General features: G+C 39.3%; 1 protein-coding gene across 1 annotated transcript in view; it reads right to left on the reverse strand.

Annotated features, from left to right (window-relative positions):
* The window catches only part of HID1 (HID1 domain containing), a 47857-nt gene extending 32480 nt beyond the window's left edge, over positions 1-15377 (reverse strand). Inside the window, exons 1-3 of the mRNA XM_060764718.2 lie at positions 15019-15377; positions 5109-5258; positions 789-959 (exon numbers count right to left, since the gene is read on the reverse strand). Coding sequence (XP_060620701.2) covers positions 789-959; positions 5109-5258; positions 15019-15084 — 387 coding nt within the window. The 5' untranslated portion in view covers positions 15085-15377. The remainder of the gene's footprint in view (positions 1-788; positions 960-5108; positions 5259-15018) is intronic.
* Positions 15378-19849: the final 4472 nt, after the last annotated feature.

Raw genomic sequence — 19849 nt, forward strand, 5'->3', positions numbered from 1 at the left:
CTATTTAATACAATGTAACTAATGAGAATTAAATTCAATGGTGCTGAAAAGACAGCTAACGTGATGATGATGATGATGATGATGATAATAATAATAAAACTTTTGTCTATGACAAAAACATACCTCTGCATTAGACAAAACAAGAAGATAATCCGTTCACACTTGCAAAGACTGGTGCAACTACAGTCAATGAATGTATTAAAACTGACAATACATCAACGCTTAAAAATGCAATGAGAAAATGCAACTATTAGGGACACAATGCCTTTGGATTCGTATGAATACATGAGTATGGGATGGGAGAGGTTTCAATGTAGAGGGAAGGCTATTATAAAGAGTGGTAAGGAATCACATGATATTGCTCCTAGTTCCCTACAATCTTCATTTTAAGATTATATTCAACAATTGGTGGGACTTCACAACCTTCTTTTGCTACTGTTCATTGCTTTCTGTATCAAAAACAAAATGATGTAAGTCTGGACAAAGAAAATTATTCTTCTCACTACTTACCTGTTACATTTACACATCAATTTTCTGTTACAGTTGAAACAATCCCTTTCTAAATGGGAGAACCCCACGTGGATCCAAACAAACCTAATTACAGAATGCAGCTATGCACAGTCAAGGATATGGGACTCCCATCTTGCTCTTAAATAGATTCAGGTTCTTACAGTTAAATAGACTCAGAGTAATCAGCAGAATTACTCTTTGATTAATGAGAGCCACTGCCCCCTGTAGCTCCTCAACATCTGTGAAAAAAGAATTACTGTAATCCAATAGGTACACACCCCTCCTCGTCCGGCCCCAGGAACAGTCGACCAGAAGAAACCTCTCCAGTCAGGATCTTCGAAAATATACGGTAGGATGCGGGTCAGGAGGCGGCTGCAATTCAGAACAATTTGCTTTTCCTTCTCAGAATGACAGCCACTCTCAGCTCCCTGTACCAGTTTTTCCACGGCCTGTAACAAACCAGATAAAAGAAATAAAAGTTGCTATTATGCAGGCACAATTAACTGCCACAAATAACAAAACTTTTAAACTACATTATTCCAATGTTATCACGCCATAGTATTTTTTTTTAGTAAAATTATTTCTTATTGCTGAAGTAACATGAATATCCTTCTTTGATGTAACATGAATATCCCTCTAAAGGGAACGTTTTTTCAAAGCATAAGAGCTTGGGAAATGTATATGTGAAAGAGTATGTGTTTTTAGGTGTGGGAGGGAGATCCATTTCCAATTTTGTGCCCAGGAATGAAAACTGCAGTTCTCCAGATGTTGTTGGATTGCAATTTCCATCATCATCATCATCATCATCACCACTACCACCACCATCATCATAATCATCTTTTTACTTCTTACTGATCTCACATCACAGCTTGAGATGGGCTACAACATAGTTGAATATATTAATACTTCTCAGAACCACCCTAAAGGTATCAGAAGAAGAAAAGTTGATGCAAAAACGTCTTCAAAATTATTCTTTGTTCCATACTCTTGAAAAACTAATGCAAAGTCTCAAGAGAGAAATGGTAAAGGTCCCTTTTCTTCAATAAGGCTCTGGCACTATTTTGCCTTTTCCCGTTCAAAGACCAGAAACAGAATTTTAAAATAATCTTGTAAAATCCTAGGAACAGAAGCAGTTGCTTTACAAAAGGAAATCAAAACATTACTTAGCAGATGAACTGACCTTCTTAACAAGATGAACAGTTATAACTTAAAAAGGAGTCATGACCAAGAGTATGTACTGGAAAATAAATTGGTGAGTTTGGTGGGACATATATTTAGGTCTCTAGGTATATCAGCAAATTAAAAAGTAGTGTTGAGCTTTATCTGACTATACAGGCTCATCACAAGAAACAGGCTGGAGGCGCCTACATTAAAACTATGCTTTAGCATGAAGAGAACACAAACTGTTTTTAATTATTCCAGATAAAAGCAAATATTATTCTTATTGGTCAATATGAGAGACTTCCCCTTTTGAGATAAATCTAGTATTATGTGATGAAAATCATATATAGTGGAACCTCTATATAAGAATGTCCCAGCATAAGTATGTTTTAACTTACAAATCCTCACTTGGCCTAGGGTGACGTTTTGACATAAGAACACTGTTTTGACTTACAAACCATGCAAAAGAGGCCTTTTACCCCATAAACCAGTTTAAACAGCAAGGTAGACAGAGGCAAAACCAGGATTAGATTCCTAGCAAGAGCAACTATAGCTGGGTTGTTGTGAGTTTTCTGGGCTGTATGGCCATGTTCCAAAAGCATTCTCTCCTGACATTTCGCCCACATCTATGGCAGGCATCCTCAGAGGTTGAGGGGTCTGTTGGAAACTAGGCAAGTGAGTTTTATATATCTGTGGAATGTTCAGGATGGAAGAAAGAACTCTTGTCAGCTTGAATGTTGCAATTACCGCCCCCTCCCCCCTTGATTAGCATTGGATGGCCTTGCAGCTTCAAAGACTGGTGCTTCCTGCCTGGGGGAATCCTTTGTCGGAAGGTGTTCGCTGGCCCTGATTGAGTCTTGTCTGGAATTCCCCTGCTTTTTGGGTGTTGCTCTTTATTTACTGTCCCGATTTTAGAGTTTTTTGTAATATTGGTAGCTAGATTTTGTTCGTTTTCATGGTTTCCTCCTTTTTGTTGAAATTGTCCACATGCTTGTGGATTTCAATGGCTTCTCTGTGTAGTCTGATAATCTGCTTTTATACCTGACCTACTTGGGAACTGCGATTCCCTTTCTTGGGCACTGGTGCCCCATTCTATACTGTACACCCCCCCCCCCCCCCAGAAAAACTGTGTCTCCAGCTTGGGAGTTCTCCTCTCCAAATGTCAGCCCAGTAGATGCAACGGTTAGGAGTACTTCCTATAAGCTTCGGCTGATAGGCCAGCTGCGCCCCTTCCTAGACTTAGAGGACCTTAAGATGGTATTGCATGTGCTGGTAACCTCATGGTTGGACTTCTGCAAGGCACTTTACATTGGGCTACCTCTGTACCAAGTTCGGAAACTCCAATTCATTCAAAATATGGCAGCTAGATTGGTTACAGGAACACCGAGGAGTGAAAATATTACACCTATACTAAAGTACCTATACTGGATCACCCAGAGGACCTTTTCATCAGCTGCCCCAGGTGGTAGAATGGCACCTTGTGGTGTGCCATGTAACAGCTCCTTTCTTGGAGGAACAGGTCATCCAGGGAGGGTGGCTACTCCAACCTGTCAGAACCCAATTGGATCACCCAGAGGATCTTTTCATCAGCTGCTCCAGGACTCTGGAATGATCTGCTGGAAGAGATCTGACAGCTACATGAGCTGTCAGAATTTAAATCACAGTTGAAGACATATCTCTTCCAGCAGGCTTACCCAGCCAGTTTTAATCACAAATTTTAAACTTATGTCTTGCGTTTAATCTTTATTCCATGTATTTTAATATATATTTTGTAGAAATATGTTTTAATATGTGTATTTTATAGACTGTTTTGGATGATTATGTATTTTTAGCGATGTTATAATCTGCCTCGAGCCACAAGGAGAGGCGGCTGAGAAATACAATTATATATTATTACTCCTGTGGTGTTTGTTTTGTTGTCTGTTCAGAAGATTTCACCTGACTTTCTGTCCCCAACTGAATTGTGAAAAATTTGGCTTGTTGTGAAAACCAGGATTGGAGATACACATTTTCCCCATGACACCTTTTTCAGGAGTGAATTTACCTTCCAAGGGGAAGATTTCTCTCATTTCTGTTGTCTCAGCCCCATTCTTAACTAGGAGTTGTTTGTTAAGTCGGACGTTTGTTACTTGGGGACTGCCTGTTAAGATCTAGATTCCCATCTCTACCAGTACAATATACATTGCCTTGAAGAACACATGACAATTTTGTACTAAGAACTAAAAAAAAATCCCAGACTAATTTTTACCCTCTGAGCAACAAGACATAAACATTCTTCCAGGCCATTGACTAGGGCAGTGTTTCTCAAACTGTGCTTCTTCTGGTGTTTTGGTCTCATTTCCCAGAAATCCCAGCCAGCTTACCACCCATTAGGAATTGTGGGAGCAGAAGTCCAAAACACCTGGAGGAGCACAGTTTGAGAAACTCTGGACTAGGGAGTGGGACTAAACGCTAGTGAGAAATATCCTTTTTTTAATGCGATAACAACCTGTGCCTACATTTTCTTATAGCATCATTATTGCAGAATATGAAACAGAAAGTCCTCAATTTCACTTAGAATGTTTTGAGCTATTTGAGAACTGATTTCTCTTACTCTTGTCTGAAAATAATAAAAACATTGCTCCCGTGGAATGCAATGTATTTATAAGGGGCACAAAATTCCAAGGGTTTCAAAGAGTACCAAGGCAGGGAAAGGTAGTTCAGTTAATTCATTGTCACTTGTGGTTGATAGTAAACTAGAAGAGGAAATGGAGGCAAACCACCAAAACCCTTCAGGGTAAGCAAACATCGAAAACACAGCTAAATTCAAAAGGATTAGCAATGTCAATCAGACTTGAATAGTATTCTGCAAGGAAAGAAAAACAAATCCAAAGATTTTGATTCCACTTAGAGTACTTATAGATGTTTCTGCAGCAGATACATACGATCAAGAATTAAGAAAGACATTGAATACTGTAGTTTAAGGAAGCATGTTGAGGATATGTATTGCCAGTCCTTTTCGTCAGGAAAAGATATCTTAGATTATCAAACAAAACATGAAATTATCAAGTCTCAGACTTCCATAGCAAGGATTCTTATCTTTAAATTAACAACAGTTCAAGCAAGCTGAAGATCAAATGGGATTACTGGACAATACTTTCTCACAGAGCATAATCACTGCCTTGTTCTCCATCTACAAATAACTGCAAACGTATGCTCAAGAATCTTGGAGGCAATCTTTTGGTGGAAAATAACATGGTGAAGATTGCATAAAACATCCCCTCAACTGTGACCAAAATATGTATTAACTGTTGTTACCAATTTTAGGAAATAAACCATCGAATTCAAAAGACATGGCTGAATAAACTGGTCATGTTTGTAAACAGGGACAGTTATGCAGTCATTTCAATAATTGAATCTCAGCAGGAAAAAAGTACTGTGGGAAGAACACATCTTACCTTATAACACAAAGTAGCCAAATTTGAAGGAGATTCCTCCCTCACAGCTCTGATTTCTGCAGCAGGAACTAGAGCAAAGACATCTTGGACTGAAGTAGCTGTATCTGCCCAGAACTGGTCCCAAAAGGCATCATCTGTTGCCTCTACAGGCTGATGAGACAGAAACATCACAACTATTACTTTGGGAACAGTAGTGCCACAGAAGGCTGATCGGTCAGAGGGTAAGTTAAACGAACAGTTATAACTCATACGAGTCTTGAACAGTGGGTTTAACACTTAAATATATAAAGGTGTCAAGCAGGCATCTGTAAAGAAGTCTACTAAAGCCCATGGCTTAGCATATCAAATGCTATACTATAAAAACAACAAAATATTGATGAAGAGGTCCTATCCTCTGAAAATAGTAGTTCTAACAACTTTAAATGTGTTTTAGCTCTTTAAACATACATTTGTTTTAATAGTCAGAAACCTCAACATGTGAACAGGTTTATATGTACAATATGCAGCATCGAAGGAACTGGGGGTGGCCTTGACCTTGAAGGAGCTGGGGGTGGCGAAAGCCGACAGGGAGCAAGTAAACAAATAAACAACAACATGCCACACTGAGTCTCCTTGTGGACAGAAAAAGCAGTGTACAAACATAATAATAATAATAATAATAATAATAATAATAGCAGAATCGTCAAGAAGCAACTGGAAAAGCTTACACTATATGAGGATTTAAAGATAGAACTGCAAGAACTCTGGCACAAGCCAGTAAAGGTGGTCCCAGTGGTGATCAGCACACTGAGTGCAGTGCCTTAAGACCTTGCCCTGCACTTAAAAACAACAGGCACTGACAAAATTACCATGTCAGCTGTAAAAGGCCACCCTAATCGGATCTGCACACATCATTCTCCGATACATCACACAGTCCTACATACTTGGGAAGTGTCCGACGTGTGTTCAAATATAAAAGCCAGCATAGTGACCTTTTTTACTGTGTACTAATCTTATGTATATTATATTATTATTATTATTATTATTATTATTATTCTTTATAGGGATGCACATTTACATATCCAATCAACAGGCTGCAATCCACACAACCACAAAACCCATTCAGAGCATACCTGATCATTTTGCAACAACATGAAGATTGACTATTTTGTGTCTTGAAGAGAGTATCCTCTCACAAGACAGATATATAACATTTCAGTCATTGAGGTTACACTGGATAATGTTCAATGATGCAAAATGGCATTAAATAAGCATTCAATTCTGAACCATTGGTTTGATTGATATAATAAAAGCTCAGAAAACAAACAAGAGCTTTCACCTAAGAGCATGGCTATTTTGAACAATCACTGACTTGAAATGTGTTTGGGAAAGGTAAAGGAAAGAGATATGTTTGTTTAAACTAAAACAATTTCCTGGTTTAATTTTCTAACTACGGCAGTGTATACACTCTTTAAAGGTGGTTTAAAAAACAAGCGACAGTAAGAAATTCCTACTGTGTGTGGTTAATATTAAGCTGTGACAGATGGGTACCACCTTATCTGAGAATAGGTGATGTGTCACTAAAACATAAAAACCAAAAAGCAGCAGCAGGAAAGCAAAGCCTAAACTGGTAGAGCAGGTTTGCTTTGCGGTGGTGGTTTATATTTCTTTGAGAGACTGATATCAGTTATGCCCCAGCCGCTGTTCTTACAGCTGCATAAATGGGAGTCTTTAAATTCTCTAAAATTAGGCATTTAGATGCAGGTGAATGCTTTAATACAGAAAGTATCTGCAACGTTTAGCCAACAGGCCAACATAGCAAATCTGCATTCAGTTCCTGTCAGCAGGAACTGAGGAAGTACAGTTAACCATGTGAGAAAGTTTTAATCAGGAAAACTTGAAAGTCAAACAAATTATTGAAAAGGAAGTACTTTGGTTGGTCATACGTACAGCCACTCAACAATCCATTATTGCATTTATAATGGTATTCAAAAACATTTCACAGGATTTTTAGATATGTTTATATGTTGATGTGCCTCTTGAATGAGACAATAATAACTACCCAGCCTAAAGCACGCAGTTGTGAAAATATTAATACTAACTACATTTTAGTCTCTTTTTAACTTAACCCTGCAGTAAATTAACATATTGCATATAAGTGTATGCAGAAGGTTATCCAATATGTTATTTCTGTTAAAAGAAAAGGCTAAAAGGAAAGGAGCCAAATGATTCATTGACCTTACAATGGTCAGACTTTGATGACAACACAAGATAGCCTTTTAAGGCTCTGCTTTTTTATTTATTGCATTATACAGAATACATCCTAAACATTTAAATGGCTACTGAGACAAACTATTTCAAAATTCTTTCTTCAGATATCACAAGCCATGCCCAAGCCAAACTCTCAATTAAAAGTGTTGGACCTGTTAATCCTGATGGGGGGACATACATATCACAGATTATAAACCTAAGAAAATTATTCTAAGTCTTATTTTAGCATTTTTCAGTAAAGTTTTTGCTTAGCTGTATCATATCGGAAGACAATTTTCTACCATCTCTTTTAGAATCAGTATGCATTCTGATACCACAAAATGAGTCAATATTTTTTCTGCATTCTGGAATACTCAATAAAACACTTGAATACAGTTTTTCCAACACAAACAGGGAATCATCTCAGCAAGCCTGAAAATCAAACTACTGTAATTAAAGTAATTATCAGAAGAAACCTTTAATACCACTTATGCATTGATGAAAGACACATATTACAAGAACACTACTATTCTGATCAGAGAGTAGTTTTAGTCATATGGCACAAATTCAATAGCAGCCATTATGAAATCTCAAGTTGCTCCTGAATGAAACGTTAACAAGAGATATAGAAAATGTTAAGTATGCTAGAGCACAACCCTGTATGCACTTCTTTTAAACTTCAGAGAGTTTGGGGATAATGTTATTTTGCCTTACTTGGCATCTAGTTTGCCAGTAGAAATGCTAGAAAATACTATAGCTTTTATTTCTCAGGTCTTATTTCACACGTGTCACCTTATTGGCCTTGAGGAATATGGACAAAATCTACATGGTGACTAACCACTTATGTACTTCCCTTTGGATGAAATCAATAAACTCATTCCTTCATCAACTCAACACATACTTGAAAGAATAATGCTCCTTTTAGAGAAGGTTATCATGCTACAGAACATAGTATTGTGGCATTAATAGAAAAATATCTTCGGCCTCTATGACCTAAATAACTACTGCCCCAGTGTCAAACTTTTTTTTAGGTCAGAACAGTATCATCACAGCTCCAAAGCCTTTGGACAGATCATTTTCCAACTGCCACTCATCTTTATTTCAAGGCAGAAATTCAGGTTGTATTATGGGATGACTTGTAACAGAAGATGATTTGGCTCTGCTTATTCCTGGGAGGCAGAACCCAGATGGTGAGGCTTAGAGAGAAATTGCCAGTGGTCTGTGAGATTCCATTTTGTTACCCACACTGTTCAAGCCAAAAGAAAACATTAGGTTAAATAAGCGAGAAATGTGGGCTACAGAACCAGCAATATGCTGATGACACACAGCTCTGTCATTTCCACTTGATTCTAAGAATTCAGCAAAAACCTTGAACTACTGTTTGCTAGTCGTGAAAGACCAAAGGGGCAGCACAAGCTGACACCGTAATCCAGATACAGATAGCACAGAAATGCTGTTGCTTAGGGGATCATTTGATGTAGTCTGTTTGGTGGTACACAACTCTTCTTACAGGACAGTTATGGCTGTTCTTTTACCAGGAGTCTGTTAGCTATATAGCAGCATCAATAGCAAAAGGATTTTTTTTCCCCAGTCAGCAACATTGGTTCACCAACTACAGTCTTTCCAGATGACATTTGATCTTGCTATGCCTATTTATATCAAAGTTACCTCCAGATTGAACTATTCTAATGAACTCCACATGAGGCTACATTAGAAAAAAAAAATCAGAAATGACAACTGTAGACAGAACATTAACTATTCAAAATATGTCATTCCTATTTTGATGAATTTGACCTAGTTATTAATTTATTTCCAGATTCAATTTCAGTTACTTTTATTAACCTACAAAGTCCTGAAAAGCTTGGGACAAAGATATATTAAAGAACATTTTCTTTTAAATGTTCATCATTGGAGGTCTTATGTTAGATTTATTAACCTCATGAAGTTCAGTTTGTAGGCACTAGTAGAAGATCTCAGTATGTTTTATTTTAGGTTTATTCATGCTATCAGGAATTGGTAAAATTCGCTGCGGAATCTTGTTCATGAAAACCCCATTCAAATGAAATCACAATATTTTAAAGCAGGAATGAGCAGCAACCTTTCAGAGTGCAGTTCCTAACATCCCTAGACAATATAGCCAAAGATAAAGGATTATGGGAATTATAATCCAACATCTAGAAGGAATCCGAGTTGCCCACCACTTCTCTAAAGAACAGTCAATACTATAAGGCTTTTGAACAACTCTCCCTCTCCTTCTGCATACCTTATTAAGTGCAATGTCTTTGTAGTGTTGGATTTCTTAAGAATTTTTTTCATTTGTTCTCTAGTCTCAAGCAAGTTTCCTATAGCTACTTTTTTTAGGAATGATTTATTAAGCATATGTGTTTTGCTTTATATAGACCTTTGAATTCACCTTTTGAGGGAAAGCAGGATGTAATTTTATAAATAAACAAGTCATAAAGCAGTAAGTTTGACGCAACCTTTCCTGGTATTCGAAAGCGGAGAAAATGTTGTTTGTTGCTCAAAGCTAAGAAAACAAAAATGTGCTCTTCAAATAATTTGGGAATACAGCCCACTGTAGTCACATTATCAGATTTGTTGTATATTTAACTGGTGTTTAGAACTTTAGTTTAATATAGGAGAAAGTAAAGACATAGGCATTTGGATTCCAGTTGTCCTGACACTTTTGAAACTGCGGAAGACATTTTTAGGAAAAACAGGATACATCTGCAGAACAATACTTTCCTTCAACAGAGGAAAAGATCACAAAGCACTGTCCAGATCTGTATTAATGTTAAAAGGACTGGCAGATAATAGTACATCAAAGATTTCCCAATGCAAAGTGTTGTATGTACATTTGAAAGATCTGGGTTAAAATACTTGGTAAGCTAGTTGCATTCAGTTTGTGACCTTTATCAAGTCCCTTTCTTTTATCCCTGAAACAGATTTTTAATATTTTGAGTAAACAGGTCAATATACTGAGTAATGTACCAAGCAATCTTCGGATAGAAGAATACAAAACAGGCAGGGGACCTTATCTGTTCTGATGCCTGAGATTCTATTTCCTGGCGCAGTGCAAGTACAGGGGAAAACAAGTGTCCAAATTTATTTGCAGACTTCTTAATGTCGTCAAGCAAGAAAGTCCAGTTTGAGCTTACTCTAATCACTCTTGCTTCTCATATTGAAGAAGGTTACTTATCTTATGGCACTGCTGAGCTCGAACAACTGAAATGAATGCCCCCTATTTATTATCCTTCTCCCATTAGAAGAGAAAAGATAGCCACATAAATGAGAGGGAAATCTGAACTCCTTTTTCTGAAGAAAGAATTAAAATTGCACAAAAAATATTATTGCACCAAAGTGACACACAGCAGTGGCATGGGACATGTTTACGTAAGATGTCCTCTGAGAACGTCGTATTATTTGCAATGTGCTCAAATTACATTAGTGCAATAGACCATAATTCCTAGGTTGGTTGTACAGATCCATTGAAGAATGATGATACGTGTGTAATTTCAAGTATAAAAATATACTCATCTTTCATAACATTCACCTTTTGGATTTTTCTGAACCAGTTCCTCTATTAATCAGTGCATGATCATGACAGACAACTACAGATCAGTCGAAAATGAGAATATGCATAAAGAGGAAAAACAAAGATACAAAGATACAAACAACTAAAAGAAATTACCCATTTGCTCAGAAATTTAGCTAGTTCAAGTATAACTTATGAGTGAATCTCATTTTGCAGCATGGGTTTTAGAAAAACAAACCTGATACGTTAGGAAACAAAATTGCACGAAAATAGTATCTGTTGTGATTGAATCTCACTGTGTCTTTGTTTATTATAGGCAGCTTGTCATGTTTGTCTTTCATAATTTCTGCCATATGTGACATGGCTTTCCTTTTATTTCAGATACAGCAATCAAAAACAACAGCATCACCTGCGCCTGTATGATAGGGCATGTGGGTTTTATACAGTTAATTAAAATAGCAACACTGAAATGTTGTTTACAGAATGTAGTTTATAAGACCAGTAATAGGTCACAATGCAGATCCTTTGATAACAGGCTTCGACAAAGGCTAGTCATGCATACTATTCTGGCAAGTTGTGCTCTTCTCGAGTATGTAAATATGGGTGTTCCTGCTTGACCTCTCACTTTCCTTCACGGTACAATCTCCCTCTGCATTTCTATGGAGACTTTTAATAAAACAAGCCAGAAGCATACAATGTTCACTTTTAAAAGAAGTGAACTCTACAAACCAACAACCAGATACATAATGATTCCTATTTTCGTGCTATGTATGACGTCTATACTCCATCCTCCAAAATCAAAGATAGTTTATACTATAGTTGCAATTCTACAGTCAACTGAAAGAAACTACTGAACTCTGGTCCTAAATACAGTATACATGCTTATTATTATGCTGTCAATCTCTCATTATGTGGTTTATTTATCTCTCATCATGATTACTTTCTAAAAGAAAATCTTACGAATATTTTGCTACAAGTAGGGCTTCTTACACCACAAGTCTGACAAAGATTATGGGATAAGATTTAGCTTCGTTCATTTAGTTTCAAAAGGATCAACCCTCCTGCTAGTATTATTGGAAAATTGACAGACCTATGTTAGAGGCATCTTAGCAACTAATGCGAGAAACAGGATCTGTTCAAGGATATCAGGGGAAAGGGCTACCACTTCTAAGCTTGTTTCCCATTGTAGTTCAATCTAACATTTCTTGCAAGGTAAAGAGAAGAATCATACAAAAGGTACTTGCCAACTAAAACAAAAATTTAGTTGTTCTTAAGTTTCAAAGGAAAAGTCTCACTTCACTACTATCCTTACTCTTCTGTCAATAAACATCATTCCAGGCAGCTCAAGCAAGCTCAGGTGCATGGGATGTTTCTGAAGTTGCGCTTTCACATGCCAATAATAGGTGACTCTATAGTGTCCTTATACACTACCAATTATTATTTTAGACTTTTTCTGTTACGCTTCTAGACTTGTACATGAACCTGACTTAAGATTTAAGTGCAATCCAACTAAAAATAACACATTTGCAGAACTCCTCCAACAGCATTGCCATCCTTGTTTTTCAAACTTTCATGAAAGGATTACCATAGCTATCATGGAGAAGTACAAGTTTAAGTACCTCTTATTTGGAGTACTTAGGATCAGAAGTGTTTGGGTTTTTTTTAATTATTATTATTATTATTATTATTATTATTATTATGAATAGCTGTATTTCCATATACAGGCAGTCCCCGAGTTACAAACATCCAATTTGCAAACAATTCATAGTTAAGAATGGGGGCGAGACAACAGGAAGTCAAAGAAATCTATCTCTAGGAAGGGAAATTCACTCTTGAAAGAGTTACCATGAGAAAAATGTGTCTCCACTGAAGCTTTATCACCTATCCTTGCTTCCACAACAAGCCATATTTTTTTTCAAAATCCAGTTATCAGGGACAGAAAGTGAAGGGAAATCTTTTAAACAGGGGTACAGAAAAACAAACAGCTAAACAAACACCACAGGGTTGTTATCACTTCCCTATGCTATCCCTGGAGTTACACTTTAAAAATGTACCTATTCTGACTTACATACTGTATAAATTCAGCTTAAGAACAAACCTAGAGAACCTATCTTGTTCATATCTTGGGGACTGCCTGTATGTACACAATGAGACAGCTTGGAGATGGAATGCAACTGAAACACAAGATTGATTTGTTTAATATACACATTATACACATGCCGGAAGGTAATTTTAATAATTTGATGCATGAAACCGACTTTGTGTGCAGTACACTGAACCATCAGAAAACAAAGGTGTCTCTATCTCAGCCACCTATGTGACCAGTTTAGGATTTTGGAATATTTCAAAATTTCCAACAAGGGATGCTCAACCTGTATATAGTGAGGAATCAAATAGCCGATTCAACAAATTGGATAAACATCATAAAATATCCCTTACAGTGTGCTGATAGGAAAGGACTTGAGCCTTCAGTCTCACTTTTTTTTCCTCCTTCAGTGACGTCATTTGTGACAGGGCTGGTGTTTGCCATCAGGCATGATTACAACATATTACCTGAATGCATCCTTCCAACTTCCTCAGTCTTTCTCCCCATAGATAGCCTTCCCGCCATCGCCTGCTGAATAGCTCTGTCCATAAGGGTGCATATTCTACACTGTAGAACGAATGCAGCTGGACACCTCTTTAGCCACCATGGCTCAGTACTATGGCATGGAGATATGAGAGCCCCCAGGGGTGCAGCAGGTTAACCTGCTTAGCTGCTGAACTTGCTGACTGAAAGGTCAGCGGATCAAATCCGGGGAGCAGGCCAAGCTCCCGCTGTTGGCCCCAGCGTCTGCCAACCTAGCAGTTAGAAAACATGCAAATTCGAATAGATCAATAGGTACCGCTTCTGCAGGAAGGTAATGGTGCTCCATGCAGTCATGCCGTCTGGGTGCCCAACCACCGTCTCCCAAAGCAGTTGCTCCAAACTCAAGAATGGAAAACAGAATGTTGGTGGGCAGGAAAAGAGATTTAAAGATGGGCTCAAAGCCAACCTTAAAAACTGTGGCATAGACACCAAGAACTGGGAAGCCCTGACCCTTGAGCACTCCAGCTGGAGGTCAGCTGTGAGCAGCAGTGCTGTAGAATTTGAAGAGACACTAATAGAGGGAAAAAGAGAGAAAAATGCCAAAAGGAAGGCACATCAAGCTTACCGGGGCCACCTTATGCTCGGAAACTGATGCCCTCACTGCGGGAGAACATGCAGATCAAGAGTAGGGCTCCACAGTCACCTACGGACCCACCGCCAGGACACCAATCTTGGAAGACAATCCTACTCGGACAATGAGGGATCGCCTAAGTAAGTAAGCTGGCCACATGACCTTGGAGGTATCTATGGACAACGCCGGCTCTTTGGCTTAGAAATGGAGTTGAGCACCACCCCCAGAATTGGACACAACTAGACTTAATATCAAGGGGAAACCTTTATCACTACCTATGAGAGGACTTGTCACACATCTTTTTTCCTTCAATGACATCCTGGGATTCGCATTTGGGGAGGCACCAGAACTCTTGGGCAGGTAAGGCTAAAACCCTTGGGATTGAACAGAATTGAATGGTGGCAGTCAGAGCGGAGTCACACTGCATTCATCCCACAGTGTAGACCAGGCCTGGGCAAACTTCAAACCCTCCCTCCAGATGTTTTGGACTTCGATTCCCACCATTCTTAACAGCCTCAGGCCCTTTCCTTTTCCTCCTCAGCCGCTTAAGCGGCTGAGGGGGGAAAGGAAGGGGCCTGAGGCTGTTAAGAATGGTGGGAATCGAAGTCCAAAACACCTGGAGGGAGGGCTGAAGTTTGCCCAGGCCTAATGTAGATGCCTATCACGGCCTGAAGCTCCCAGAAGGCTCCCAAATCCCAGCAGGGCCTGAGGCTGGCCAGCCTTGAAAGGAAGGCCAGGGCAGCAGGCAGAGGGATCTGCTCAGTTGAGCTTTGGGGGCTGTGGATGTGGCCTAGGAGGGAGGCCAGAGCAGCTGTGAAGAAGGCAGGGCCTGAGGGGGAACAGAGGCCTCAAAAGAAGCACCTGCCTGGGTCCCACCGTTATTCCTGAGGAGGCCAGTCCCCTTTAAGATCCCCACGCCCTGAGCAGGTGCTCCCTTGAGCCATACCTGGGTCTTGGTGGTGAGCTGGATCACCGCCTTCCTGAAGTTGAGCTTCGAGTCCGCGTTCCCCATCCTCCTGGATCCGGGAAAGCAGCCGCCGCCTGGCCCTGCCCGCCTCTAATGGCCCTCCTCCTCCTTCCCCTCTCCTCCTCTCCACGTCGCGGCCTTGCCGGTCTCCATCCCTCACCTGCTCTGCCTCCCTCCCTCCTGTCAGATGCGTCTCCCGTCAGAGAGGCGGCTCGGCTCCTCCTCCTTCTCCTGTGTTCCCTCGCTTTTCTTTCCCTCAGGGCGGGCCGGGCCTCCTCCCTTCTCCTCCCCGCCAGAAGCAGCGGGAAACGCGGGGTCGCTCTGCCCGGCTCCCTCCATCCGCCTTCCTTCCTGCCTCCCTTCCCATTTCCCTCAGGAGAAAGGAGGTGGGCTGGCATCCCTTCTACCGCCATAGCTCAGGGCCTTTCCACACAGCCATGTCACTCACAATATCAAGACAGGAAAATCCCACCATATCTGCCCCTTCCACACAGCTGAATAAAATCCCACATTTTCTTTGAACTGGAATATATGCCTTTGTGGACTCAGGTAACCCAGTTCAAAGCAGATATTGTGGGACTTTCTGCCTTGATATTCTGGGTTATATGGCTGCGTGGAAGGGCCCTGGGTTATCTAAATCCACACTCAGATAATGTGGGATTTTCTGACTTGATATTCTGGGTTATAGGGCTGTGTGGAATAGAATCATAGAATCAAAGAGTTGGAAGAGACCTCATGGGCCATCCAGTCCAACCCTCTGTCAAGAAGCAGGAATATTGCATTCAAATCACCCCTGACAGATGGCCATCCAGCCTCTGTTTAAAGGCTTCCAAAGAAGGAGCCTCCACCACACTCCGGGTAGAGAGTTCCACTGCTGAACGGCTCCCACAGTCAGAAAGATCCCTGGGTCCACACTGCCATATATTCCAGTCCAAAGCAGATATTTTTATTTATTTTGTTTATTATTCAAATTTATATGCCGCCACTCCCCTGGGGCTCCGAGCGGCTTACAAGAACAGGCTAAAATTGAACACAATTTAAAACAATTTAAAAACAGCAATATCAAAGATCAAAGGCCTTGCGGGATTTCCTGCCTTGATAGTCTGGGGGTCCTTCCACACAGCCCTATATCCCAGAATATCAAAGCAGAAAATCCCACATTATCTGCTTTGAACTGGAATATATGGCAGTGTGAACTCAGATAATAACCCAGGGCCCTTCCACACAGCCATATAACCCACAATATCTGCTTTGAACTGGGTTATCTGAGTCCACACTGCCATATATTCCAGTCCAAAGCAGATATTGCAGGATTTCCTGCCTTGATAGTCTGGGCGTCCTTCCACACAGCTCTGTATCCCAGAATATCAAAGCAGAAAATCCCACATTATCTGCTTTGAACTGGAATATATGGCAATGTGGACTCAAATAATCCAGGGCCCTTCCACACCTTCATATAACCCAGAACATCAAGGCAGAACATCCCACCATATCTGCTTTGAACTAGGTTATCTGAATCCACACTCAGATAATGTGGGATTTTCTGCCTTGATATTCTGGGTTATATGGCTGTGTGGAAAGAGCCCTGGGTCCACACTGCTATATATTCCAGTCCGAAGCAGATATTGCAGGATTTCCTGCCTTGATAGTCTGGGGGTCCTTCCACACAGCTCTATATCCCAGAATATCAAAGCAGAAAATCCCACATTATCTATTTTGAACTAGAATATATGGCAATGTGAACTCAGATAACCCAGGGCCCTTCCACACAGTCATATAATGCAGAACATCAAGGCAAAATATCCCACCGTATCTGCTTTGAACTAGGTTCTCTGAATCCATACTCAGATAATGTGGGATTTTCTGCCTTGATATTCTGAGATATGGAGCTGTGTGGAAGGGCCCACAGATAACCCTGTTCAAAGCAGATATTGTGGGATTTCCTGCCTTGATATTCTGGGATATAGGACTGTGTGGAAAGGGCCCTGGGTCCACACTGCCATATATTCCAGTCCGAAGCAGGTATTGCAGGATTTCCTGCCTTGATCGTCGGGGGGGGGGGGGGGGGGGGGGTCCTTCCACACAGCTCTATGTCCCAGAATATCAAAGCAGAAAATCCCACATTATCTATTTTGAACTAGAATATATGGCAATGTGAACTCAGATAACCCAGGGCCCTTCCACACAGTCATATAACCCACAATATCTGCTTTGAACTGGGTTATTTGAGTCCACACTCAGGTAATATGGGATTTCCTGCCTTGATATTCTGGGATATAGAGCTGTGTGGAAGGGCCCTCAGAGGATATGATCTATTGTTTCATCTGCTTCCTTTCAGAGTCTACATTTGGGATCTGTCGCTGACTTTTCAATTCTGGCTTTGATGGCATTGGTACTAATGGCTTGTTCTTGGGCTGCCAGAATCAGGCCCTCCGTCTCCTTTTTCAAAGTTCCATTTGTGAGCCACAGCCATGTTTTTTCTTTGTCAATTTGGCTCTCAATTTTTCCCTGGAACTGTCCATGGAGAGCCTTCTTTTGCCAGTTTTCTCTTCTGCTCTGGATTGTGTTTTTACGGTATTCACTCTGTCTTTTGCACTTGAAGCAGTTTACTACTATTGACTTTCTTCAATGTTGGTTCTTGACTGCCTTTCATATAATCTGCCAGTGCATGTTTCTCTTCTTCTACCATTCGTTTCACTTGCAGAAGCCCTCTACCTCCTGATTTTCTGGGCAGGTAGAGTCTGTCGACATTACTTAGCGGGTGTAAAATATTTTTTTAAAGGAAGAAAAGAGATAAAAGGGAAAGAAGAAAAACAAGTCAAAGTTTACTTCCAATCTTCTCAGCTATTATATAAGCCTCCTCCTTCAATATTTTTATTATTATTAATTTTAGTACTGGTCATTAATAAAAGTACAATGAAAATAAGGAGCAAAAGAGATAATGAAAAAGAAAAAGAAAAAAGAAATCAAGTAAAGTTGACTTCTGACCTCAGCATTACACAAGCCTTCTATTGTTATTAATAAGCAAAAACCTTTTTTATTTAGACAGGCTTTTAAAGATGAAGGTTTTAAAGATCTAATCAGTGATGCTGTGGTTTTTCACTTTGAATATGTTTTAATGGATTTTAACTGAATTTTTAAATACTGTTTATATTTAATTCTGTTTCAATATTCACATTTGTATATTTTAAATTGTATGCTAATGCTTTTATGTAAAGCCGTTTTGAGTATCCTTCAGGAGAGATAAAGTGAGGTATAAATATTGTTATTATTATTATCATCATAAAAAATTATTACAAGTTATGAAAGTACAATAAAAAGTATTTTTAAAGAAGGAAAAGAAAAAGGAAAAGGCAGGGAAGAAGAAACAAATGTTCACTTTCAATCTTCTCATCAGTTGTAAAGCAAGCCCTCCACATCTGCTGGGGCAAGGGGCACAAGACCCTCTCAAAAGTGAAGAATAGCCAAAAGAGAACACTTCTCTATACATTTTTAAGTTCTCCAGAAGGACTCTGTGGTCAACCTCCACCTGAAACGCACTGGAGGACCTAAGGAATCCAATAATGTTGTTCTCTCTTGGAATCTCTAGGTCTTCCAGTGCAGTTCTGTAGTCAAATTCTACTGGATGTGTAGAGTTTCCTTGAAAGGGCATTTTAATCAAATCTGTGAATAAGCCACAAAAGTTAAGCCCACAAATGTGGAGGGCTGGCTGTATATGCAGTGAGTCATTGCCATACCTGAAAGTTTAGTTGCAGGACCGCCTTTGGATTATCAAAATCTGAAAGTGCTCATGTCCCATACTATACAATGGCATCCAGGTTGAGTATCTCTTATTCAAAATGCGCAGGGCCCAATGTATTCTAGATTTTGTAATATCTACATATGCATATATGAAGCTTCTTTCAAAAAGGTGCCAAATCCATCTGGACAAATTTTATAGGAACCGTGAAAAAACGGGCTGAGGATATGCATTCTTTTGCTATAAATTCAGTTTTCCAAGCACTGTACCAGAGTGATTTGATATATTTTGGTAGTTTTTATCTGTATATTGTATCCTACTCCTAACCAACAACATGCTGCTACCAATTTTCTTTTTTGGATGTAGTACCTTTTGGAAACAAACTCCACATAACAATTTATATCTTAGAATATAAATACAATATCCATTATGTTTTCATATACAGTTTATACACACAACCCAAAAGGAATTTTATACACAATATAAAATTTAATAAATTTGTGTATACTGAATCAACAGCAAAGGTGTCACTATCTCAGCCTCCCATGTGGACAATTTTGGAGTAACTGTTGATGGCCTAAAATCCCAGTCAGAAACTTCTAGTGAAAAAGAAAGAATAACAGAATAAAAATATTTTAATTAAATCATAACCAAACTTGTACACCATCCTTAAGCCATGCATAAATGGTTGTCTGCAAAATATATACCGTACAAAAATTATATATTTTCCACAAGTGCACACAAAGCATGCTCACTCTACAAAAGGTCCCAAGTTCCATCTCCACCATCTACAAGCAAGGGGCAGAAAAATATCAGTCTGAAAAGTACCTTGAAAACAGGCTCAGAACTTTATATAATCTCCTCCTGTTCTCTGTCAATGTGATTTCTTAAATTATGAACTAGCTTATTTTCATTCCTCCCTTCCTCAACATAGCATGTATGGTATTTACCCATCTCCTCACTTTCCAATGGGATAACACCTCAACATTCCTCTTCTATCTTAATATATTCTACTTGTCCTTTTATATTTACAAATGAGATTATTTTAAAAGTAGTTAAATAATAGATGGA

The sequence above is a fragment of the Anolis sagrei genome, chromosome 2 (genome assembly GCF_037176765.1).
Source record: "Anolis sagrei isolate rAnoSag1 chromosome 2, rAnoSag1.mat, whole genome shotgun sequence".
NCBI lineage: Eukaryota > Metazoa > Chordata > Lepidosauria > Squamata > Dactyloidae > Anolis > Anolis sagrei.